We start from the raw sequence: 25,698 nt of genomic DNA, 5'->3' as shown, positions 1-25,698 counted from the left end.
CCTTCGCCTGTTTCCACTCCTACCCCTGCTGCCGTAGTATTTGTACACCACCTTCATGAAACACAAAAGACAGCCCACCAGAATCCGAACAAAGATAAAAGCATGTACAGGGAGAATACAGATTGCCATCGCTGGCCTCCCCCTGATTATGCCAGAGGAGAGAGAGTATGGTTATCCTCACATAACATAGCAGTGAAGGGAGCACAAACGTTCAAACCACTTTTCATCGGTCCTTATACCATCATAAATGTAATAAATCCAGTTGCCATGAAGTTGGACCTCCCTTCCTCTTTCAAAATCCACCCTGTTTTTCATGTGCCATTATCAAAACCATTGATGCAAGTCACAAGTTACCTGTTCAACCCCACCTCCCCAGCTTTGGTTGATGACAAACCTGACTATGAAGTGGAGGCTATTGTGGATTCTCGTAGAGTGAGCCGTTGTTTGCAGTGTTTGGTTAATTGGAAAGGGTATGGTCCTGAGGACTGTACGTGGGAACCAGCTGGACATGTCCATACCCCTCAACTTCCACAGACGCTATCCCAGTAAGCCCATACCAGTGGGGGGTGTTCTGGAGGGGTGTACTATCAGACTTGCTCTGATCGCTTGTGTGCAGGTGCGGAGAAAGGTGAAAACAGAAGGGGCTGAACAGGAAGGGAGAGCGCTTGTGTCCTTCCTGATGCATGCATGTCTTCTGTCCTGCCCTTCGACACTTACCTGATGTCTCTCATGAAGCTCCGACGGCGGTTGGAGTCCTCTCTTCGGAATCCTGGTTCTGCTCCGCTGACATTTGCAGACACCACGGGGGCCTTCTGAGTTTTCCATATTACGGCGATTTTCACCTGACGCTGCGGGGGCCTTCAGTTGTTCTATACAAAAAAAGCACACAAAGAAATTTCCCACAAAGAGTCTTCTAAGTGGTAACATTTATTTTACAATTGTATAAAGTATACTCAATTCTTATCTGAGATAGTCTCCTTGGTTCATGGAGATTCTGATCCCTTGCTGGCATTGCTTGATGGCTATAAATAAGAAAGATAGATAATATCAAGCTCCTGAAATTAAAGGGGCTGTATTATATTCTTAGTAACTAGCCCTGCACACTTCTATGTATGTTTTTGTATTATTTATTATCCTTTTCCCGGAGAATATATTTTTGGGTTTTCTCCTGTTTTTATTGGCTATGAATAAGTTGGGGCATATTTTGATTCCACGCTGAACCGTTTTAAGGTTAATTATATGTATACCTCTTTTGATTATTGTATTTTAAGTATTTGCTCATAATTTCATATCTCTTCCATACAGATATATACCAATGATCCTGTTGTTAGATATCGATATACCCTCGTGGAAGAGGGAATTCTCCAGGTAGCTATCCTATCGCATTATACATTGAACCTCTGTGTTATTTTCATTCTATATGCCTTTTGAATACATATAACCTTATTTGTACTTCAGGAATCACATATGGACCTTCCAACAAGAATATCCATACCTGATGAGTGTTGATGCCGTATTTTCCTTTCCCTTCTCCCTTTCCTTGTTTTGTTTCTCCTTTTCCGCCATATCTACTGTGTTAGCTTTGACATAGTTGGGCTGACATTGGTGAACGTGGGAAGTTGAGACTTATCGTCAAATCTTGCATCTTGCCCTGCGCAAACAACAGGTGAGAATTACAGTGAGCGCTGCTAACTATAACTGGTGAATTTCTGTGTGTTTTGTAGTTCAAAACGTTAAAGTTCACACTGACAAATTCACCTAACTATGACATTACTTAAAACTCTGTTTTTATCAGTGAATTTCTAAGGTTTTAAAACAAAATGAAAACATATTTTTATTACATTTAACTATAACCTTACTTTAGCCTATGTTTTTTTCAGTGAATTTCTAGTTGTGTGGGTGATAGGGTGTGAGGTGGCCTTCCCCCTAGGGCCTCGCCTCTCCTTTCAGACATTTCTCTCAGATGAAGGGTGTGCATAGTAGGGTGTGGGGAGGCACGGCCCTCTACTTTTAGACCTCTCTCTCAGATGATGGGTATGTGTAGTAGGGTGTATGGAGGGACTGGCCTCTCTGCTAAGACCTCTCTCTGTAATGATGAGTGTGTGTAGTAGGGTGTGGAGAGGGACTATCCTCTCCTTTCAGACCTCTCCCACAGATTACAGGTGTGCGTAGTGGGGTGTGTGGAGAGACTGCACTCTCCTTTTAGATCTCCCTCTCAGATGCTGTGTCTGCATATTAGGGTGTGTGTGGGGACTGGTATATCCTTTCAGACCTCTCTCCAGTTGCCATGAATTTGGACCTCCCTTCCTCTCTCAAAATCCACCCTGTTTTTCATGTGCCATTATGAAAACCATTGGTGCAAGGTGCAAGTTTCCTGTTCAACCCCCCTCCCCCCCTCCCAGATTTTGGTTGATGACGAACCTGAATATGAAGTGGAGGCTATTGTGGATTCTCGTAGAGTAATGCGTAATTTGCAGTATTTCGTTCATTGGAAAGTGTATGGTCCTGATGACTGTACGTGGGAACCAGCTGGACATGTCCATACTCCTCAACTTCCACAGACACTATCGGGGTAAGCCCAAAGTAGTGAGGGGTGTTCTGGAGGGGTGTACTGTCAGACTTGTTCCGATAGCATGTGTGCAGGGGTGGAGAAAACCAAAAATAAAGGGGCTTAACAGGACGGAAGAGCGATTTGTGTTCTTCCTGACACATGCGTGTCTCCTGTCCTGACCTTCGACACTTACTTGATGTCTTCCAAGTAGCTCTGATGGCAGTTGGAGTCCTCTCGTCGGTTTCCCGATGCCGCGGAGGCTTTCAAATGCTAGTTCTCCCCCTCTGACGTTTCAAGACCCGCGGGGGGCTTCAAATCCTGCTTCTGCTCTGCTGGCGTTTCCAGATGCCGTGGGGGCCTTCTAATCCAGGTTCTGCTCTGCTGACGTTTCAAGACACCATGGGACCTTCGAAACCTGGTTCTGCTTCCACTGATGTTTCCAGACGCTGCGGGGCCTTCAAATCCTGATTCTGCTCTGCTGTTGTTTCCAGGAAACAACAGGTGAGAATTACAGTTAGCGCTGTTAACTATACCTGGTGAATTTCTGTGTTTTTTTTAGTTCAAAACGTTAATGTTGACACTGACAAATTCACCTAACTGTAACATTACTTAAAACGTTGTTTTTTTAAGTGAATTTCTAAGGTTTAAAAAAAAATGAAAACATATTTTTATTACATTTACTTATAATGCTATTTTAACCTATGTTTTTTTCAGTGAATTTCTAGTTGTGTGGGTTTAATAGGGTGTCGAGGTGGCCTGGCCCCTGGGGCCTCGCCCCTCATTTCAAACATATCTCTCAGATGAAGGGTGTGCATAGTACGGTGTGGGGAGGGACTAGGCTCTCCTATCACACCTCTCTCTCAGATGATGGGTGTGTGTGTACAGGGTGTGTGGGGGGACTGGGCTCTCTGAGAGACCTCTCCCTGAAATGACAGTTTTGCATCATAGGGTGTAGGGAGGGACTGAGCTATCCTTTTATATGTCTATCTCAGATGACAGGTGTGCGTAGTAGGGTGTGGAGATGGAGTGCACTCTCCTTTTAGACCTCTATGTCAGATGATGGGTGTGTGTAGTAGGGTGTGTGGAGGGACTGGTCTCTCTGCTGAGACCTCTATTTGTAATGATAGGTGTGTGTAGTAGGGTGTGCAGAGGGACTGTCCTCTCCTTTCAGGCCTCTTCCTCAGATGAGGGGTGTGCTTATGAGGGTGTGCGGAGGGACTGCCCTCCCTTTTAGATCTCTCTCTCAGATGCCGTGTGTGTGGAGTAGGGTGTGTGGGGGGACTGTATTTCCTTTTAAACCTCTCTCGTAGATGACAGGTGTGTGTAATAGGGTGTGGCGAGGGAGTAGCCTCTCCTTTTAGACCCCTCTCTCAGATGACGGTGTGCATAGTAGGGTGTGTGAAGGTATTGGCCTCTCTTCTGAGACCTTTCTTTGTAATGATATGCGTGCATAATAGAGTGAAGGGAAGGAATGGGCTCTTCTTTCAGACCTGTCTCTCAGATGATGAATGAGCGTAGTAGGGTGTGTGGAGGAACTGGCCTCTCTGGTGAGATCTCTTTTTGTAATGATGGTTGTGCATACTAGGGTGGGGAGAGGGACTGGCCTCTCCTTTCAGACTTCTCTCTCAGATGACGAGTGTGCGTAGTAGAGTGTATGGAGGGACTGGTCTCGCTGCTGCGACCTCTCTCTGTAATAATAGATGTGCATAGTAGTGTGTGGGGAGGGACTGGGATCTCCTTTCAGACCTCTATCTCAGATGATGGATGTGCATAGTAGGGTGTTTGGATGAGTCTTAACACTGTTCACAACTCTTTTTAAACCAATGAGAATAAATAGTAAAGTCTGATAAACACTATCTCCCGTAAGACTACTTCACACTGTAACAAGTGTGCATAGCAGAGTGTATTCAAACATCACCTACTCCTTCCTACTTTGACTACCCTGCGAGAGTCTTGCAAGATCGTAACATTTAAAAAAAAAAATGTAACCTTCTAATCAGCATGGTACTTAACTTTTACACACTCTGCCTCAAAAACAAGGGATCGCAATATGCATTCTTACTAATAGAGTGCATTCAGAACTCATTTACTCCTTTGTACTCTTTACAATCCTGGAGAGTCCAATGAGATCATAAAAATTTGTCAAAAACAATATAAATGTTTTTATATTCAGTGTAGTTATCCCTTAGGCACCTCCTCTCTAAATCTAGGGGGACAGCACGCCTTTCTGCTATACCCTTAAATCGTTTTTTTACTACATTTTCACACCTCCAAGTTGTCATAGTGAACATTATTGGTGGCCAATTAATTTCTAACATTCCAGCAGCCAGCCAATCAGAATCCTCGCTCTTGTGGGACTCCTAGGAGCCTCTCACTCCTGTGAGTGCATGAAGGCTAACAGGAAAAACAGGCCTCTCGACCATTCTCAAGTCTGTTTTTGATTTTGCTCTCTCGCGGGGCTCTTGTGAGCCCAACTGCCAAAATATACAATTATTTTTTACCCTTAATATCTCAAAAATAACTTAAAGGATTTACACTACATTACTAAAAGCACAATCTGGTTACCAAGATCTAGCTTCCTGCCAAATTTGATGTAATTCCATTTAGCAGATTTTGCCGAAGCATTGTCTAAAGGGGTGTATGTAAAATGCATGATGATTTTGCATTTTGGGGCCCCCCTTTTATGTCGTCCCCTGCTTGATGGATCACCTCGAAACTTTCCAGGAAGGAGCTGAGTTACATACACTTTTTTTGTGAGTTTTAGGAAGATTTGTCAAATGGGGCAAAACGTTATTAGCAAAAAGAAACACTCTATAAAAAAACAGACCTAACTATACATACTTAGTGGTAGTACTACTTACCCACTAGGTAATATATATTCAGAGGTCTCCAATGAGTAGCTCGGGAGCTACTGGTAGCTCACTAATACACTCAAAGTACCTATCAGAGGTGGTGTCATGCTCAGTACCTCTTTCAGAGAATCTGTGTTGTTAATGAAGACAGCACTTCTCATTTTAACATTGTTAAAATACCAGCCAGCCAATCCAAAGGCAGGGCATCATGATAGTGCTCAAACACACATACTGTGTCGGTCAAAGGGGTCTGCCACATGACAATCTGCATCCAATTTCAATCTATCTCAGTCAGGAGACTGGCCATATTGTAGGCCCTGCTCTGTTAGATGCATCATGTGTGTGGACGATTGACCATAAAATGAAAAGAGTGGGACTGAAGATGCCTGAGTGAAAATGTGTTAGTTGGTTGCATGATCAGCACAAGAGCTGAGAAGAGCATGGTCTGAATCCTGAGCAGAGAAAAGTAAAAACATCATCTGCATTGATTTAGGTGCGTCTGCCCCTAGCACAATTGTCTGTTCATTGCTTAATAGTGCCAATTGCATAATCATGGCCACTGACTATTTTGGGCATTCTTGAGTTGTAGCATACTGGCAGCAATGTTCCCTGTAGGGTTTACTCACCACAACTTCCCCAAGTGCGCAATCATGATTGTGAAGCACTTGCGTGTTAGAAAAGCTTACGGAGCAGAGGGGGTGATCTAATGTGGAAGAGGAGAGAAACAGCTCCTTATTCCTTTGACATGCCTTTGTGAGCAGGCTGCGGAGGGTCACAAGTTATGTAGCAAGTGGCTCTCACACAGGGCACTTGCCACATTATTTTTAGAGATAACGGGGGTGACGGCTAGATGGCTACATTAGTGGTGTCTCTGATACATGTATACTTTAACTAATGTTTCTTTAAAGTCTGTGTTATGAACATTGTTCATGTTTACCAGTGGACAGTTGATGCTGCAAGGCTGGTTTCTGCTGTTTTTGGCCCACTCTTTCAACTTCTGGGGTGTTGAGGAAAAAGATAAAGATCAGCCAGCTAGCTAACTCTTCTTGCATCAGTGCTGAGGCCCAGCTGTCTCTGCAACTGTAGCCCAGATACAAACTGAGCCCTGAAATGTTTGCATCTAAATCACCCAGCAGACATCAACTAAAATATGATGACGTTTCTTCAAATCCAAAAAAGTACATTTCTTTAACAAGCGGAAGCTTTAACATTGATACATCACAACAATTTAGCACTTGAATGAGAAGTACTTATTAAAACTGAGAGTTTTTAAACATGAACTTTTAACCCTTCCTGCCTGGCCCTGTTTGTGAACTAAGAGGCAAATAAGCTGTTATGTGCACCATGTATGTGGCCCACATTCTTATAAGCAGAGAAACTTTATAGGCTATGAAATCAAACATAATACGTTTTTCGCCTCGTCTTGTGAACGAATCTATTTGAAGATGATTTGATATGTGATAATTAAAAAAACAGGATTGCTGAAATACAATATTTGTCTACGGCCACACTATTTGGTTAAGCGGGGAAGTCAGGATTAATCTAAACTTTGCATTTATCAGCCAAAAAATGCTTACCTATTTGTCTCTCCATTTTACCTCAAATGTGAATGTTTTGTTATTAACCCCTTGTGCATAATTTACACATTGCCTTATCAAGAACTGGAGAGAGAGGCGAGCTGTTTCCATCCCTCATGCAAACTCGTGTGTTGCTGTTTGTATTAAAAGGTAACAGTTAAATTGCTTGCTTTTTAGCATTATTGTTACTTTTGTCGCTACCATTATCTTAGACTTCCTGAGGAATTTACATTGATACCCAGTAACAGTGGCTTAGCCAGAGTGGCATGTGCCCTGGTGCAAGGAAGAACATTTACCCCTTTGCTGTTGTTTGAACTGCAATGCATAATTAATCAGTGTTCAGTTGCCCCCCTCCCCCGCCCCCCCCCCGCCGCCCTGATGTCGTTGCACCTGCTGCACTAATTGAAGCTATGCATCAGCACAGCACTAATTGTAGCAGATTCTTTTAGAGGCACCAGGGCACCAGTTACTCTTTTCATGTACTGTGCATGAGCTGATGCTATTTCCAGGGGTGTAGCTACCATTGATGCAGCAAGCACAGGGGCACCGGCCCATTGAACCATATAAACTGATTTATTTTGCTTTCCCAACAGCAGTCAAAGGGGGCATTTTCCTTGCTGGCACCAGGGGCCATGGCATCCTTTCCACTCTACTGGCGATTACCACTAGGCATCCTGGTCTTTCCACAATTATGCCTAAATCCGAATGCCAGTCACTGCTAGCATTGATAGAGGGTTGTATGTTTCTTAGCAGGAACGTGGATTTGTTCAGGATTTCAGATAACATTATCATTATTGAGTCACTGCATCACCACTGTCTGAGCAGGAGTAAACCCTCTGACTACGTCTTCTTGGTTCATGCAGGCTTCCTTTCTACCCAAAATAAGGTTTTCCATTCGTTTCATTTACAAACCCAGTTTGCTCTTATAAATGTAGCAGTTATAACAGACTTTAGTGTATATGATTTTAAAACCTCTGGACAGTGCACACGATAATACATTGCTCAAAATATCCTGGCCCTGTATCAATTATACCCTATTCCACCTAATGTTCAGGATTGTCAAGGATGCCGAGAGAACACATTTACAAAAAGAAGGGTCCAAGCTGTATTGAATTTTAAAAGAGATCTTAATGCTATAAATCTTCAAAACTGTGACCTGCAATCTACAGGCATCTGCAGTGGACTTATTAACTGTCTAAGCTACATTACACACTTACAAAGGCACAAGCATAATGGTGTATGTGTGTCATTTTTAACTGAGGATCACCAAACGTTTTGGTTTGGTAGTTTCATGCACTTTTTTCTTGATGACCCTATCCATCTAAAACAAGATAAACTGGGGTGCATAGATACTTCGTGTATTATTTCATTGTGCATTACCTGAGATGATTCGTTTTTTCAAAGGTTGTGTATTTGTAGCTTTTTATGAAATGTATGCCTTTTGTACAGTGTATACTGTGAACTGATTCCAGGTCTCCCTGAGTAGAAACTGTGGGTGGGTGAATGTGATAGGATGTGATTGAGCATTCTAGAGTTGAGGCAGAATGTGGTGCCTATTTCCCACGGTGCCTGGAAGTGAGTCCTAAAGGTGTTCAGACTACCTACACATTCAAAGTTTGGCCTCTCTGCAGGCCACAGAGGGTGATGGTCACATATATGCAAATTGTAAATGTGGTAAAATGTGTGAAGGAGTTACACATCTTTCAAATACAGATATTGCTAAAGGGAAGCAAAATGCAGTGATTGAAGCAGGTGAGTGGATGGGTGGTGTGTGTGTTGAGAGATGTTGTAGTGGAGGAGAAGAAAGAAAGTATGAGCAGGAGAGAGTGAAAAGATGTCCCTGAAGAGGAAAGCGATGACAGGTTGCAAGCGTCTAACAGAGTGAGAGACTGCAGAGAAAACTGGTGTGAAAGGCAGACATTTTCAGTTCACATTATCACAACAAAATCATTTTTACTCATTTATCTGATGCAGCTAAAAAGTGTTGTCAAACCCAAAAGGTGTTACTTGTTTAGGCATTGGTCCATTGTTCTGTTATGCCTGGATGCAGTAACAGAAAACTCACATGGGCACCAAACACTGGCTATGTGTGCCGCACTGTGAAACACAGGATTCTGGTTCACATGCTGTGAGCTATACCTGATGGAAAGGAAGCTTAATTACGCTATTTGAACGTGCCCCTTTTAAAGATCCCTCACTATTTTCAGTCCATTTAAAGCACTGCTGCATACGTGCAATACTGTACTGAGCTTCCTCTGAACTAGAACTGCAGGTAATGGTAGCAGCATGTTGTCTATAGCTCCTCAAATGGCCACCAGCACAGTGTGTGCACGTCTTCTCAACTCCTCCACACATGCCTGTGGGACGTAGGACCAGGGAAACAGGTTCAAACACTTCCTCTAAATTCTGATGGTGGAAAGTCCATTTGTGGTACACCACATACTCGATTGTTATGATATAGTCTCAGAAATGCAGTGTGATTTCAGTCTCCCAGGCCAAGAGTGATGTTTCAGTCTGAAGAACAACTCTTGGGGTTACAATTTGCTGTATCGTCAGTGGAATGTCATAGTTGGGTGTCAGGTTTTAGGGTTGTGGCAGTCTGCTGCTCATTTCTTATGGTGTCAAAGTTTGTGAACCTCATTGTGCAGTGCTATCATCTATTATACTACAAAACAACTGAAATGTAAGTATTAGAGAAGTAACCTCTTTTTACTTTTAAAGAGTCTTGGTAAAAAAAGAAGTGCATGCCACTTGCTGTATCATTTCAAATGGCTTCTGTTAAAGGATCGTATCTGGTTCACTCATTGCTATGAATATCCTAGCTCGCCCAGCTCTACCATTTCTGCATATGAATGGCAGGGAAATGCTGAACTGCAGAAGGTGTAACACAAAATGCAAGTTTGTAAACCTGTTTAATGTAAAGAATGCTCATATGAAATATGTGAGCACATACCTCTTTGGCCTAAACTGGAATCCCAGGTAACTATCACATGCATGGTGTGTTTCTTGGCCCTTATTGCCTTGGCTGCAGTGCACAGAGACTTTACATTGCCGCGCAGAAGGGAAACAATTAAAGGGAAAATTGACTGGTAGCCATTATTGACATGTTAAGAGTATGACTGGCCTACTTTAAGCCATTCCTCACATAATGGTGGCTACCCCATGCATAATAATGGCCATAATTGATATATGGTGGGTATCCTGGCCGTTATGGAGGGGTGTCCAACGAGTAGCTCGGGAGCTTCTGGTAGATCGCCAATACCCTCGAATTACCTCTCGGAGTTGACGTCAAGCCCAGTGCCTCTCTCAGAGAATCTGTGTTGTTACAAAAGGCAGCACTGCTCATTTTAACACCCTCAGAATGCCAGCCAGCCATTCCAAAGGCAGGGCATCATAATCGCGCTCAAACGCATACACTGTTGGTCTATGTGATCTGTCACATGACCATCTGCATCCAGTTTCAATCTAGCTAAGTCAGGAGACTGACTGTGTTATAGGCCCTGCTCTCTCAGTTGCATCACATGTGTAGCCGATTGACCATGACATAAAAAGTGTTGGACTGCTGGTGCCAGAATGCAAATGTGTCAGTCAGGTGCATGATCAGTGCAAGAGCTGAGGAGAGCATGGTATGAATCCAGAGCAGAGAAAAGTAAGAACATCATCTGCATTGATTTATGTGCTTCTATCCGACAACATGTCCTTCCCTAATAAAAAGTGTCACTCCCTGGACAGTACGCCTGGTTCAAGGACTGTCAAATGTGTATTCTAGCCCCTATCACAAAGGTCTGACCTCTGGCACAATTGTGTCTACTCATAGCATAGTAATGTCAGTTGCATAATCATGGCCATTGCCTATTTTGGGCATTCTTGAGTTAGAGCATTCTGCCAGCAGTGTTCCTTGTAGGGTGTGTGCACCATAACTTCTCCAAGCACGCAATCATGGTTGCAAAGCATGCACACTTCACATATCACATGAAAGCCTGTATGAAGCTGCTGTTTTTTAAAAAAGTGAGCAGCACAAAAAAATGTCCACTTCCATGATAGAAAAGCACAGGGCGCAGCGGGGCTATCTAATGTGGAAGAGGAGAGAAGCAGTTCCATATTCCACTGCCATGGCATTGTGCACAGGCTGCAGAGAGTCACAAGTTATGTATCAAGTGGCCCTCAAACAGGCCACTAGCTGCATTCGTTTTAGGGATAGCGAGGGCAGCGGCTACACGGCTATGGCAGAGGTGTCTCTGATTAATGTATTTTTTAGGGCCATGCACTAATTAGTATTGCTAAGTGTCCAAGGGCATGACCGAGGATAACTTTTACTAATGTTTTCTTTAAAGTCTTTGTTTTGGACATTGTTCATGTTTACCAGTGGACAGTTGATGCTGCAGGGATGGCTCTACTGTTCTTGACCCACTCATTCCACTTCTAGGGGTGATGAGGAAAAAGATTAGCCAGCTAGCTGACTGACTCTTCTTGAATCAGTGCAGAGGCCCAGCTGTCTCTGCAACTGTAGCCGAGATACAAACTGAGCCCTGAAATGTTTGCAATCTAAATCATGCAGCCAACATCACCTAAAATAACATTGTTACCAGGCAGACGGCGGGAGCAGCTCTATCCTTGGCACACTGCCGATTCATCCCAAAGAGTAATACAAACACTGTGATACAATTGGTTCCTCGGTCTATCCCGTACAGCAGGGGTCTCCAACCAGTAGCTCGGGAGCTACTGGTAGCTCACCAGCACCCTCAAAGTAGCTCTCAGAGGTGAAGCCAAACCAAGCCGATCTCAGAGATTCTGTGTATATTAAAGAAGGCAGCACTGCTTGTTTCATAACCTGTAAGAGTTACAGACAGCCATACCAATGGCAGGGCCTCTTGATAACACTCAAACACACACTGTGTTGGCCTAGCAATCAATCAATCAGGGATTTATAGAGCGCAATACTCACCCCTGAGGGTCTCATGGTGCTGGGGGATGTGGGGGTGGGGGATTTGGACAGCTCCGGTCATTTGAAAAGCCAGATCTTGAGGCTCTTCCTGAATGCTTGGAGTGTGGGGTTTCATCTGATACTGAGGAGGACTTTGTTACAGGTCTTGGCCGCAATGTAGGAGAAGGATCTGAAGATTTGTTGATTCCGGCATACAGGGCATCCCCGTAGTCCAGCCTGCTGGTGATGAATGTGTGGGTGACTGTCTTCCTGGATTCGGGGGGGGATCAATTTGAAGGTCTTGCGGAGGGTGTTGAAGCAAATGAAGGCTACGGCGTCAAAGAACCATCTTTATCCACTTTAAATCTACCTAAGAAGTAGATTGGCCACGTTATACGCCCAGCTCTATCAGTTGCACCGTGTGTGACATCAAAGAATAGTAGCAGCAGTAACCAGGGCTGACCCACCAAAGGGTGCGACTGCAAGAACTAGAGTGAAAATGTGTTAGTTGGGAGCGTGATCAACCAAAGAGCTGAGGACGAGAGAGTATGCATCCAGGGCAGAGAAAGTTAGAAGCCTCACATTACATTTTGTGTGGGTGGGTGACATTGTGTCCTTCCCTAATAAACAGTGTTTATTCCTTAAAGCTGCTCCTAGTGTCAAGGACTGCCAAATATGTATGCTGGTCCCCATCATAAGAGTATTATCTCTGACGCAATTGAGCCCGTTCATGGTATAATTGTGCCATTGCCTTAACATTTTCATCCTTGACTATTTTGTGCATACAAGTCTAGTAATTACATACCTGCTGCCATCACTGACATATAAAGAGCATGACTGGCCTGGTTTTAGCCCTTCCTGACAGAGTGGCAACCGCTTCTCCCATAATAATGGCCATAACTAATATATGTTGGGCATCCAGCTGTGGCACAGTGGTAGCCCTGGTTTAATGATGGGCATTATTAGCATAACAGAGGCATTCATAGTGTTATGGTGAGCAAGCATGGCCTATGATTCCAATACCTGGGTATTTGAAGCAGAATTTGTACATGAGAGGTATTTTTACATGGTGGTACTAAATGAAAACGAAAAGCTGATGTTTAGCGACTGTTGATTTTCCAACAAGGACAACTTATTTGATTTTTAAAGGCAAAAATATTTTTTTCAGAAAGGTTTTTCTTCTGGAAAATTGAGTTTGATTGCTCAAAGTGGAAAGTGATTTTGATAGAAAAATATGTGTATTTTCAAAAACTAATATACTAATGAAGACCAAATAGTGCAATTCTAAAACACATTTAAAGTTGTTACCGGATGATAATTCAATTTGAGTTGGGGAGACTTACTGCTGTGGTAATACCCTTTGTGGCACACAGCATGTGATGATTTGAATTTTACTTGATTACAAACATTTAATGTTGATAAACTTTTCCCTAGCATTCTGCTGATAACTTCACCTGGAATGTTTGGGTGGTTACTACTGATAATCGAGCTTAGGGTGGTCACAGTGTAATGGTAATACATATCATCAGCATTTTACAGTGATAAAGTATGCTAGTAGCTCGGCAGGATATCCTTGAGCAGAATTAGCTCTCACTACAGAAAAGGTTGGAGACCCCTGCCGTACAGGCTGAAGCATCTGCTCCACCTATACAATTCCCCGTGGTTATCCTCCTCGTCTGCCACTGGCCGGTCCAGAAACATAAGAACATTCAGGTTGTCAGCCTATCTCTCACACGGGGCACCCGATTGGGTCCTGTGTGAATATTTTTTCTTTCTTCCTTTTTCCTTCTCACACATCTCACTGTCTTACGTGGCTGTGCAACCCCCATCAGATGTCCCTATATCCCTTGGTCCTGAGGAGACCCTATGACGCATGCAAGTTCGAAAAGTCATCAACTGTAATTTAAAGCGAACCACTTCAACAGCTCTGATCATTGCATATAGTAGCTGTGATTATTACAAAGTTACTAATGGTCGCCTTTAAAAAATGTGGAAACCAAGCTGTATAAGTCACATGTTTTGTCACTTTCTGTTTAATGGTTCCATTTTACACTGGGGACACAAAAACACCATTGTTTTTTCCCCTGTATATATCAGTCTGAATCTTGAAATTTATATAAAAGAATTAATGCAAATACAATCGAGAGTCTTCGAGGTCTTGTTTATTTCTGACATCACAATAACCCATTCTTAATTGCGATTGTGCATACTAGTATCATTATAGATTAGCTTAATTTTCTGCTGGAACCGCTGTGTCTGTTACTTGGCCATTTTGAAAAGACACGGTACTGCTGTACCGCTCATGTTACGGCATTGGAGGAGGAGCGGGGCCTCACGCTGGGAAGTTGACGGTCTAGTATTTTTGCTATAGCGCAAGGAGCATGCTCTTGGTACGTTCAACTATTGGTGTTGGAGGAGGTGTGAGCCCTGAAGCCAACAGGTTAACGCTCTAGTTGTTTTGCTATAGTGCGAGTGTCATGCTCTTATACATGCTAGCGGTCTGTGTTCTCCACTTTTGTCTGGGAGCATCCGGGAAGCCACGTGTTTCCAGGTTCTGTGACTGAAACTACTTTAAGGTATTTCCTTGCAGTAGAGTAATTTCTTTTACTTTCAGGTTGTTTTGAAAGATATGGCTTGTTAATTCATCCGTCTTTCTTACATTTCCTATCTTTCTAGTAATCAGTGATTCGTCTTGCTACTTGGCCATACAGGTTGGGACGCAGTTGATACTTTCTTGCATCAGTTTTGTGCAATATGTTACACTAGTCACTTCACATCTATAATCAGTTTGGAACAAGGTTGCATGGCATTGTGGCCCCAGTGGATGGTGTATGAGCATGTTTCCCACTCTTTGCATGTTTACATACCTATGGTACGTTTCCCCATTTAATGACTTCAGAAGTGACATAGCCAGTTTGTTCTGGACTTTGGCCACTTTACATTGGGGATTTGTCCACTATTCTCTTGCATGGTCATGCGCATTGCCTAGTCACTTGCCTTAGCCTTTGCATGACCTTGTGCATCTCCCGATCTGCTACCAAAGTGTGGGTCCCCTTCATTTGGTGCCCCATGTAAATGTCGGCCTTGCCTCAGGCTCACCTCATGACTCTGGCGACCCTCTATTTACCAGCCGAGTTGAAACATCGACGCACCCCACCCACTAACAGCCTGTATCACATCCCATCCCCTTCGCTTGATGTTGCATATATGCATTTACAAAAAGTATATAAAAAATGTTATAAATGATTTGTTTGAGACAGGCCTTTCTGTACTGGTCTCTTTACCAGTCCATTGCCAAAGCCGTAAAAATGTATAAACTCTAAATATTTGTGACTATTCAGTTTTCCCTACCCATCACAAGCACACCCATTCTTCTCTCTTCCTTTGAGCAACCTTTATACCTTCCTTTTGTCAAATTAATTTTGATCTGTTTCAAGTATATGAAATCAAATATACTGAACTTAAACAATTCTTTGGCGCTTTTGTTTTTTACATTGACTGTACGTTTGGAACAATGCTATCTTAGACAGCAGGGTAGTTAGCGCTATACAAGTGTTGTTTCAATTCAATTCAATTTATTTTTGGTATTTTTTTACCAGTGTTTGACTTATTTAAGCTATACACACATGATAAATTATAATTTATTCTTCTCTAAAGCAGTCATGGACCACTTGTTTCATTACTCCATGTAAATGCAGGTTTTGCCCCAGGCTCACCTCATGACACTGGCGATGAGGGGGTCGCGACCCGCACCACTTCGGTCCGTCCTGGCTCCATACTGCGGCGGACTCCTCCAGGCAAGAGTCCCAGACGCGCCGACGCGGAGTGTGTCGGTGCCCTGCTGCGACGCACGCACCCGGGAGGAGGCGTCCCGTGCTGAGGCAGTGCCCCCAGATGAGATGGAGGAGCAGATCCTGTGTCGAAGAAGCGGTGGGTTACAGCTGGGCAGCATGTGTGCACGAGGGAATCCCTTCCTGACAGCCCCGCCCACACAGAGCGCTACGCTGGAGCACTTATGGCTGCGCTGCTCCCTGATGGCATAGCATGGATGGCTACTCCTGCTGCGGCAGCCAGGCCTCTGCCAAACACAAGAAGGAAAACAGAAAGTGGGAAAAAAAAGAAAATATTCAGATGGAACTAACGAAGACTGACAAAAAGGGAGAAGACTTTGTAGCAGCAAGTGGGCACAAGTAAAGAAGGAAAGGAAAAGAAAAGAGAGTAAGAAATAGCCATCCAGGAGAGCACTAACAGTCAAGCGGAGAAGTGAGAAAGGATAGAGGGAGACGAAGGAAAAAGCAGCCAAGGAAAAAATAAAAGGGACAAAAGGAGGGAATTGGCCACAGATATCGCCACATGGCTAACGAAGACCAAGCTCAGCCCCAGCAGAGAGTCTCAGTACAGCATGCCCTCACGGGCATGCTGTGACCTAGAAGACCCAACAACAGCGTCTCCATGGTGGAAAATCTAGATCGAAAGATTAAACAACTACTTTGTCACCACAAGACAGACTGACAAAGCCGTCAAGAGGTCATTACTCCTTCACTACGCTGGGGATGAAATCTTTAAACTGTTTAAGCATCTACCCAATACGGGCATTGCCGCAGATTACGACACTGCTATAAAAGCACTCAATGCTCACTTTGACCCACAGGTCAAACCGGACTTCGAGAGATTCAAACTGCGCCAGTGCGACAATGTGAAGGATTGATGCATTCTACCCCTGGCTGCGCGAGCTGGCCAGTACCTGTACAGAAAGGACACTAGGAACCAGACGAACATAGGGCAATCAGAAGAACCGAAAGGAGCCAGTCAAACGTACTAGAGACTTGAAGACTCGTCCCCTGACGAAGATGAGCAATTGACCTTCCTCATCTCTTACATGCGAGAACTAAAAGACAGCCGGAGGCCACAACCAACGTGTGTCATCAAGATAGCCGGATCCAAAGTCAAGGCCATCATCAACACAGGAGCATCGGCCAATGAAATGGTCATCCACAGTACCACTGCCTCCAGCCCAAACCGCCTCACACATCATCCCAGACCAAAATCTTCACCAATGGAAGCCACTCCCCACTACCCCTAAAAGGGAGAATCTCAGTGCCAGTGAGATCGGAAGAGCAGGAAGTGATGACGACGATCCACTTCATAGATGGCGAAGCAGACACCCTTATCGGCAGCCACACCGCTGAGGACCAAGTGTCCAGATGCACCAGGTTGATGACATCCTGGAACAGTTTCTGGAGCCATTCCAGGGGCTAGGCTGCTTCAAGTGCGCGCCTATCAAGCTGCACATCATCGAAGCAGTCACCCCAGTGTCGCTAAGACACCGACGCGTCCCATTCCACCTCAGGCCAATGGTTGAGAAGGAGCTTAAAAAGCTGAAACAACAAGGAGTGATCGAAAAAAGCTCGGGCCCAACACTGTGGGTGTCCCTAATGGTGATCACCAGAAGCCCAAACAGCTGGAAACAATACGGCTATGCTTAGATATGAGGCTACCCAACCGCGCCATCAAGCTTGAGCATGCATGACCTAATCACAGATGTCAACGGATCCAGGTGGTTCTCCAGACTGGACCTTAACGCCGGGTATCACCAACCACCCCTGACGGAGGAGAGCAGGTACATCACGACGTTCAGTATGCATCTGGGGCTGCGGTGGTACAAGGGTCTGAATTTCAGGATATTGGCAGCTGCCGAAGTCTTCCACAACACCATACAAGAGAGGCTCTCTGGCCTACCCGGTGTCCTGAATGTCAGCTACGACATATTAATCCACTCTGCCACTCAGCGGACCACCACAAGCATCTTAAATCCACACTACAGCCCCACACGGTGACGCTGCACTGGGACAAGTGCTCGTCCTACCAACCATCATTGGAACTCTTCATATAAATATTCAACCAAGAAGGCATCCAAGTGGATCTCCACAAGTCACAAGCAATCCGAAGCGCGCCTGCCCCCAGCACACCCTCGGAAGTAAGGAGCTTCCTTGTCATAGCCACCTTCTGCGGGAGGTTCATCCCAGACCTCGCAACCCTTGCTCAACCACTACAGGCCCTCACGAAAGCAGAAGCCAAATGGACCTGGGGCAAACATGAAGAAGGGGCATTCCACATCAGCCACTGGTCCTGCTTTTCAAAGGATCAGCTCCTCACCTGCCACCGCGGATTGATAGATGGACCATACAGCTGCAACACTACCAAATCAAGGTTGTCTACCGCCCAGGAGTCAAGAACCCCGCAGACTTCGTATCTCGACCCCCCACACCAACGGAGGGATCTGAACTTGCCAAGGGCTCAGAACAACACATCCGGATGATCTCGATGGTAGCATGACCCCAGGCAATGACTCTCAACGACATCAAGAGGATGACCGAACTTGATGCAGTCTATGCAGGAACTATCCAGGCCATCCAGGACTGATCATGGAGGGAGTTCCTACAGCACACGAATGCCTGGACTTCGGAGGACAAGGAGGAGCTGACCAAGATGTGGAGAGTGCAAAACGAGCTGAGCTCTACTCAGGACGGAATCCTGCTATGAGCTTCTCGTCTCGTGATCCCACAGACATTAAGGCAGCAAGTCACGCAACTAGCACACAGCGGACACCAGGGCCCCATCAAGATGAAGTCCAGAATGAGAGAAAAAGTGTGGTTTCCAGAGCTAAAAGCAATGGTGGAGGACTTAGTGCACAGATGCCATGCCTGCCAGATGACAAGTCTGCCAGAACGCCCAGCTCCAGTAATAACAGAAGAACCCTGCACCTATCAATGGTCCAAACTAAGTATGGACTTCAAAAGTTTCGCCGGAGGGAAGATCACGCTCGTCTTAGTGGATGCGTATTCCAAGTTACCGATAGTAGAAATAATTCCCTCAACAGCTTTCACCCACACTGCGCCCTTTCTCGAGAAAGCATTTGTGGCTTTTGGATTCCCAGCCGAGATCCAGAGCAACAATGGGCTCCTGTTCCATGAAGCTGAGTTCGCCGAATTTCTTAGCTAACGAGGAATCCACTACCACCAAATCACCTTACAATGTCCGCAGGCCAATGGCGACATTGAGAGGTTCAAGCGCACGCTGAACAAAATGTTGTGCAACGCCAACAAAATGTTGTTGAACTGGCCAACCCGGAACAACGTCTGAACATATTCCTCCGAGAATACGGGAGCACCACCCACTTCACAACACTACAGACTCCATGGGCGCTTATGTTCAATGGGCCACGGAGGGATCTGATCCCCATCTGTCCGAGATGGATGCCTCCGCCTCATGACATCCAAGGCACCCAGGCACGTCGGGAGCAGCGGAATGAACAAGCCAGAGTGCGACGCCATGTCACTCCTAAGGTCAATACTGCCGGAAGCCACAGTAATCCTCAAGGACCGTAGTCCCGGCGGCAAGTTCAGAACCACACACAAACCAGGCACTTGGACAGTTACTGCCAACAGCGGCACAATGGTGACAGCCAGGAAAGGGACCAAGGAAGAATCGCGTAATGTCTCGTGGTTCAAGGAAATTCCACCATCTTGCTCCGAATCGGACCAAAGAGACCTTCAGGAACGCGCAGGGCCGGTCCTAGCCATGGGCGGTATGGGCAGCTGCCCAGGGCCTCGCGGTCATGGGGGCCCTGCCGCCGGCCCCGCAGTTGCGGGAATAATAAATGATGATGGCCTGGGGAAAAGCGCTGCGCAGTGGTGAGCACAGCACAGTGCATTCTTCCGTCTAATAATATCGAGAGTGTGTGTGTTTCTCAGGGGGGCCCCACCGCAGGCCCCGGATGTGATGTCACATGAAAATTAGAGGGGCCTCGCATCTTCCATTTCGCCCAGGGCCCCACAATTCCTAAGACCGGCCCTGGGAACGCGACAGGAGCAGCTGCAGCCCGGCCTGCGAACAGACTATAAACCCTGATCCATAGGGGCCTCATGGTCCATGGACTCTCACAAGACTCCCCACCGACCACACCTCAGCGGAGTGAACCCCCTATCCGAAGCCAACCTCACCGCTACAGTCTGAGGCCAAACCCTCAGCCTAGCTGACGGCTTCAGAACTTTGCGTGTTAATCAGATTGGACTGTTGTTAAGACCAAGTTGGGGAGGGATGTAACAGGTCAGCGGTCCTGTTATCTGGTGCACGAACCAGATATATGTTTCACGTCATCCGCGGGCCAAGCGTGGCCTGCAGGGCTAAATAAAAGGGGAGGAACCGCACGTGGTTAATCTCCCAATCTGCTACCAAAGTGTGTGTTTCCCTCATTTGGTGCCCCATGCAAATGTGGGATTTGCCCCAAGCTCACCTCACGACAGACCCCACAGACCGACAGTGGGTGTGTTTGAGCGCTATCATGATTGGCTGGCTGGCATCCTAATGGTGTTAAAATGAGCAGTGCTGCCTTCTTTATTAAAATATTCTCTGAATGAGGTACTGAGTTTGACCTCACCACTCAGAACTACTTTGAGAGTACTGGTGTGCTACTTACTAGTAGCTCCCGAGCTACTCACTGAAGACCACTGTACTAGAGCTTACTTAACTACATTTTGTACCATTTGGTAGCTCTTGAACTCTCTTTATCTACCCATGTAACAACATATACCGTAGAGCGCTGTTACCTTGACGCTATGTAAAATTGCAAAATAAATAGTATGAGCTAGTATGTGCTCGAGTGGCTTTTATCACGCACCCGCTGCAGTCACTCTTTCCTCTTCCTCAACTGCTGTCACATTGAGCATACAGGAAGTTGAACTTGTGAATAAGGACGTGACAGCGGCTTTTTTGAGACAAGATCCCACAACGCCGAGGCGCGCACCTCGAAGCAGACGAAGCGACTGGAGGTGGAGCGGAGGGCGCGAGGGAACCCACGCAGAGGAGTGAGATAAACAAGGAAGTGAGAGACAGAGAGGGCCTTCGGAGAGATACGGAGGCAGACATAAAAGAGCTCGGCCGAAAAGGCGGAGACCGGGCCAGAGTGAACTCAGAGGCCGCTGCAGTGACCGCGATACGAGACAGGGAGGGAGCTCTGAGCTCTACGGAGAGAGCGAGTCAGCATAGAGAGAGTGACTGAGAGAGAGTGAGGTGAAGAGGCTGAGCTCGAGAGGGAGCAGAAGAGAAGCTGGAGAGGTCGGCGGATGATGCTCATTGGTTGGTCATGGAAGAGGGACCGGTGCGGCAAGGCCTCCTCCACCTGCAGCAGCAGCAGACCTTCGGGAAGGTAGGCGCTGCCCCTGGGTGCAGTGATGCGCTCCTCCAAAGTGTGTACGTGCGTGTGACGTGTCCTTGGGGGTGTGGGTTGTGCATGAGCCAAGAACAGTCTTTATGTTAGTAAATATACAGTGCTTTAAATGGACCGGTCCTGTCCGGTACGGAGTACCGGCACTTTTTTAATTTTGCGAGGGAGAGTACCGGCACTTCTAAAGAGAAATGCAATACTTTTAATTGGAGAGTACCGGCAATTTTCAGAAACAAGCAGGTACTCTGGTACAGAGTACCTGCACTTCTATTTTTTTCCATTTTAAGCACTGTATATATAGAAGGTAAAACGTAAATTTAGTGGGTTAAGAGAGAAGCGTTAAGAGAAGTACCACAATGGAAAAAACTGCCGCCTTTGCAGCCGGTGAACCAAGTTCGAATCCCCGCCTCTGTTCATTATCTTGTGATTCTGGGCAAATCTCTTTATCCTGCTGTGTCAAAAATAAATTATCACCTTGAGAAATGTGCTACTCAGTACGGCGCTGTGATGCATTTGTTTTAAGTTCACGGTATATAAAAGCTGCACAAAAAAAAGGTCCTCAAGGCATCTATCTGAACCTGGAAATGTTCTTCATTCTCAGTCTGATCAAGTGACCACATTCGAGCTGGCTAATAATAATACTTAATGTGAAATTTATTTCTGGTTCAGCCCTTGAAAACTATCCTTCTGATGACGCACGTAAAAACGTTTTTAAAACCAATCTTTTTAAAGTATGCAATTTCCCCAGGCAGTTTACCATTGAACTTCTGGCGAATATCATTTTTGTTGCTTTTCTGATTGCGGTTGCATGCTTTTTAAGTGCTGCTATCAGGAATCTTAATATGAATATGTGATGACTTTTTTGTATTCTGTATGAGTTCCCGCATTGTGCTTGCCCTTTCTATTTCAAATGACTGTATGATGAATATGTATGAATGTATTGTATTGTATGATTAATAAACTTATCTTTCTCTAACCTTTTGGTGACACCGCAGAATGACTTCTGCAGCGTTACCCTTTTATTGGTGAGTGAGAGTTGATTGAGTTCCATCAATTTGTATTTTTGCGGAGGAGAGTTGGGCATGGACGTCATTAAGGGTCGACAGGGGTCGCTGATTGACCCCTGGCTTGCCCCTTGCGACCCTTGACCTCAGAAGTGGCAACATAGGTGCCTGGAACACAGGAGCAGCTCACCCTAATGACCTGTTTGGTGCTCCATTTTCCTAGTTTTCTGTTAAAATTTGATTACACAAATACTGAATAATATTATTCACTATTAGTGTGAAAAATTGAGTATAATTAGCTGGAATATGACCCTATCTGACAGTTATGGTAAGTAAAACATGCTTTTAAATGCATGCTGTATTCATGCTTCTAGGTGAGTGTGTTTATCTGGGAGAGAGTGCATGAATGTGTGTGTATGTTTAAGCATGTGTGTGCGTGTGATTCAAAGTAAAGGTCAAATGGTGTGTGATGTCACTTTCATTACCCCAGGCATTTTCGTGAATTGACTCCCATGGAGCTGGGTGGCATTCTCAGGGCTTAATTTGAGCTGGGGGTTGTGTGCTGATGGGGAGCCCCTGGCCCTCATTTTTGGGGACCAGCACTTATTTTTCTCCATCAGACATTTACTGAGAGGAAGATAAGGAAGTCAAACAAAGAACACGCGCAGAGGGAGAGAAAGAATGAACTGTCACTAAGGGAGAAAGCAGGAACCTACACCAGTGAGATAAAGGGGCCGAGGGGCGTCTGCTAATGGATTATGGAGGTTTGGGTGGATTTTAGACTACACAGCCTTTGTATTCACCACACCAACATTTGATAGTGCCAGTCTGCGGCTTCTGAAGAGAGCTTTGGGCCAGGGCACGCATTCTTTTACAACTGTAGTAATGGCTTTCACTACTGTTTCTTTGGTGGGGCAAAGCAGGGTGCCTTCAACAAAAATATAGGAGTCCCTAATGAGGTTTTGGGTAAAGAGCTAAGCTTCCTTTATAAGTGGCATGGACAGGACTTAAAGTGGGCTAAGTCCTGCCGGTGCAGTTCTAAAAAGAGGAGACGGGTCCCTTTCTGCCTCTCCATTTTTGCCCTCACGTGACAGTGAAAAAAAATATTTGCTCTTCAGCAGGACTGCCCTTCAATGCTTTTGATGTAACTTCAAAGAGACTGGCTATAGTTGTTTCATAGTCCCATCATGTTAGAAATGAAGCATTTTCAATGTTATATACATCAAAGCCATAGTTAGTGCTTATTTATCTTATGCAACTAACAACCATTGACAAAGCCAATAGTGTTGGCTTGTTGTAGGTGTAATGTTACTTGTTGTAGTAGTTATTCCCTTAAAGTTTAGCACAATGCTGACACGTTACCCTGATAAGATTACATTTTAAAGATTAAAGGCCTGGGTTATGTAAAGGGTGTCTGGGCTGAGATCTCCTTTGTCCTCCATCTTGTGCAGTGCACTAGTCAATCACTCTGCACTAATGAAAAAACACGTAACTAAACCCAATATAATTTTACAAAAGGTGTTACAAGAGGACATTTCCTTTCTTCATTTAAGCCTCGGTTGCACACATTAAGGTAAAAGTCCTTAACTTTGCTCTCCAGTCCCTATGTTTTTTATGTGGTCCCAGACAGAATGGCGGGCTCAGTTGTGATCCATTTTCAGCCCTTTTTTTAATTACTGCCTGAATGAGCACAGGTAGGACCAAACTCACTTCATATCCCTTACCTTCTATTATGCTTTTTTTGGTTGTGCTCGAGAGTAGGCTGACATCCACCACTCTCTTGACTTGGCGACGCTGCTAGACAACAATTTTGCTTCAGTACCTTTTTGTGCACATTATGATATGAGGATGTCTGTTTAAGGTGTACTGATGTTGTAGAGTGAAGTAGAAATATATTTGGTTTGATATGCAGGCTTTTGAGCACCCGGATACCCTCACAGGTATCTGCTTCATGCAAATCAACATAACATAGCATAGTCGTGCTGCTAAGGCAGCAACACCTAGCCAACTATGGACCCAATTCACAAAGGTAAACTGAGAAGGAAGTCTAACTTTATGACTTTCGGTATTCACAAAGGGCATTTATGAGTAGTAAAGTGAGACTTTTGTCACAGTTTTGGTCTTAAGTTTAACTGAGACCAAAAGTCCTTAGATTTAGACTAGGAGAAAATTTAAGTTTAACCAAGACAAAAGTCTAACTTTACTACTCGAAAATGCTCTTTTTGAATACCGAAAGTCGTAAAGTTAGACTTTCGTCTCAGTTTACCTTTGTGAATCGGGCTCCTGGTCTCAGTTAAACTTAACACCAATACTGAAGTTTGACTGAGACAAAAGTCTAACTTTACTACTAGTAAATGCCCTTTGTGAATACCGAAAGTCATAAAGTTATACTTTCGTCTCAGTTTACCTTTGTGAATCGGGCTCCTGGTCTCAGTTAAACTTAAGACCAATACTGAAGTTTAACTGAGAGAAAAGTCTTACTTTACTACTAGTAAATGCCCTTTGTGAATACCGAAAGTCATAAAGTTATAATTTCGTCTCAGTTTACCTTTGTGAATCGGGCTCCTGGTCTCAGTTAAACTTAAGGCCAATACTGAAGTTTAACTAAGAGAAAAGTCTAACTTTACTACTAGTAAATGCCCTTTGTGAATACCGATAGTCATAAAGTTATATTTTCGTCTCCGTTTACCTTTGTGAATGGGGCTCTATATGTCTCTGATGCCCTGGTGAGTGTATGAACGTGCTGGGGTTATGAATGTGTTCTAACAATGTAGGAAGAAGTATAAATAAACTAGATGGGATTTAATATTATGCAGTGTTGGATGGTGAGTGCTGTTGGTGTATCAGAACTGTTGGATGTATTTAGACATGCTGTCTGGATGCATTGTTGGGACACTGTGTGGTATGTGTTGGTATTGGGTGTTGTTTATAGGATAGTGATAGCCGACTTTAAGGCATTTGTGAAGTAATAGTGCACTTGAGATGTTCTGTCCAACATGTTCTGTGGAAGTTTAGTTTCCCTTCAACACAACTGTGAAATGTAGTGGAAACAATGCAAGTTTAAGATTATGGATACCTGAAATACAGGCCCTTTATTAACATAACAATGCCAATAAAAATAACCTAAAAAAAGGGAGAGGTGTAGTGCATTGGCCAGGACGTCTGACTCCGGAGCCCCGGGTTCACTGTTTGATCCCCAGTGCGGGAGGCAGACCAGCTCAGTTATATGTGACTCTGGGCAATAGCTCACTTAATCTCCCTGACGGCCCGAGACCCTTAGTAGTGATTAGTTTGCGCTTTACAAATACCAGTTTATTTATTCTTCTCCGAGTAATATAGATCTGTATCTCACGCTAGATATGCTGGTTCTGCACAGAAGGCTCCTGACATACTTTGGGTTAAATATGTTACCTCAACTTTTAGGGGGTCGGCATAGACCCTCTGACCCCCGACCTGTTCATGTGATATGGGTGTTGCACAAGACACTTTACACATTACCCCTATTTGTCCCAGGTGGGCGAGTTTACGAAATAAGTATATTCGCCCCTTCTTTTACCGTTGAAT

At 44.8% G+C, this 25,698-nt stretch overlaps 1 protein-coding gene across 2 annotated transcripts in view; it reads left to right on the top strand.

Annotated features, from left to right (window-relative positions):
* Nucleotides 1-20,657: 20,657 nt before the first annotated feature.
* DOK2 (docking protein 2) overlaps nucleotides 20,658-25,698 on the top strand; it is a 116,124-nt gene continuing 111,083 nt past the window's right edge. The window contains exon 1 of one of the 2 annotated variants that reach the window (XM_078666350.1): nucleotides 20,658-21,112. In XM_078666350.1, the coding sequence (XP_078522476.1) occupies nucleotides 21,050-21,112 (63 nt within the window). In that variant the 5' untranslated portion in view covers nucleotides 20,658-21,049. The remainder of the gene's footprint in view (nucleotides 21,113-25,698) is intronic. The other variant, XM_078666351.1, reaches the window with a different exon arrangement.

Source organism: Lissotriton helveticus, chromosome 11, assembly GCF_964261635.1.
Source record: "Lissotriton helveticus chromosome 11, aLisHel1.1, whole genome shotgun sequence".
NCBI lineage: Eukaryota > Metazoa > Chordata > Amphibia > Caudata > Salamandridae > Lissotriton > Lissotriton helveticus.
Note: the sequence above shows the minus strand (reverse complement) of the source record. Positions and strands in the feature narration are given on the sequence as shown.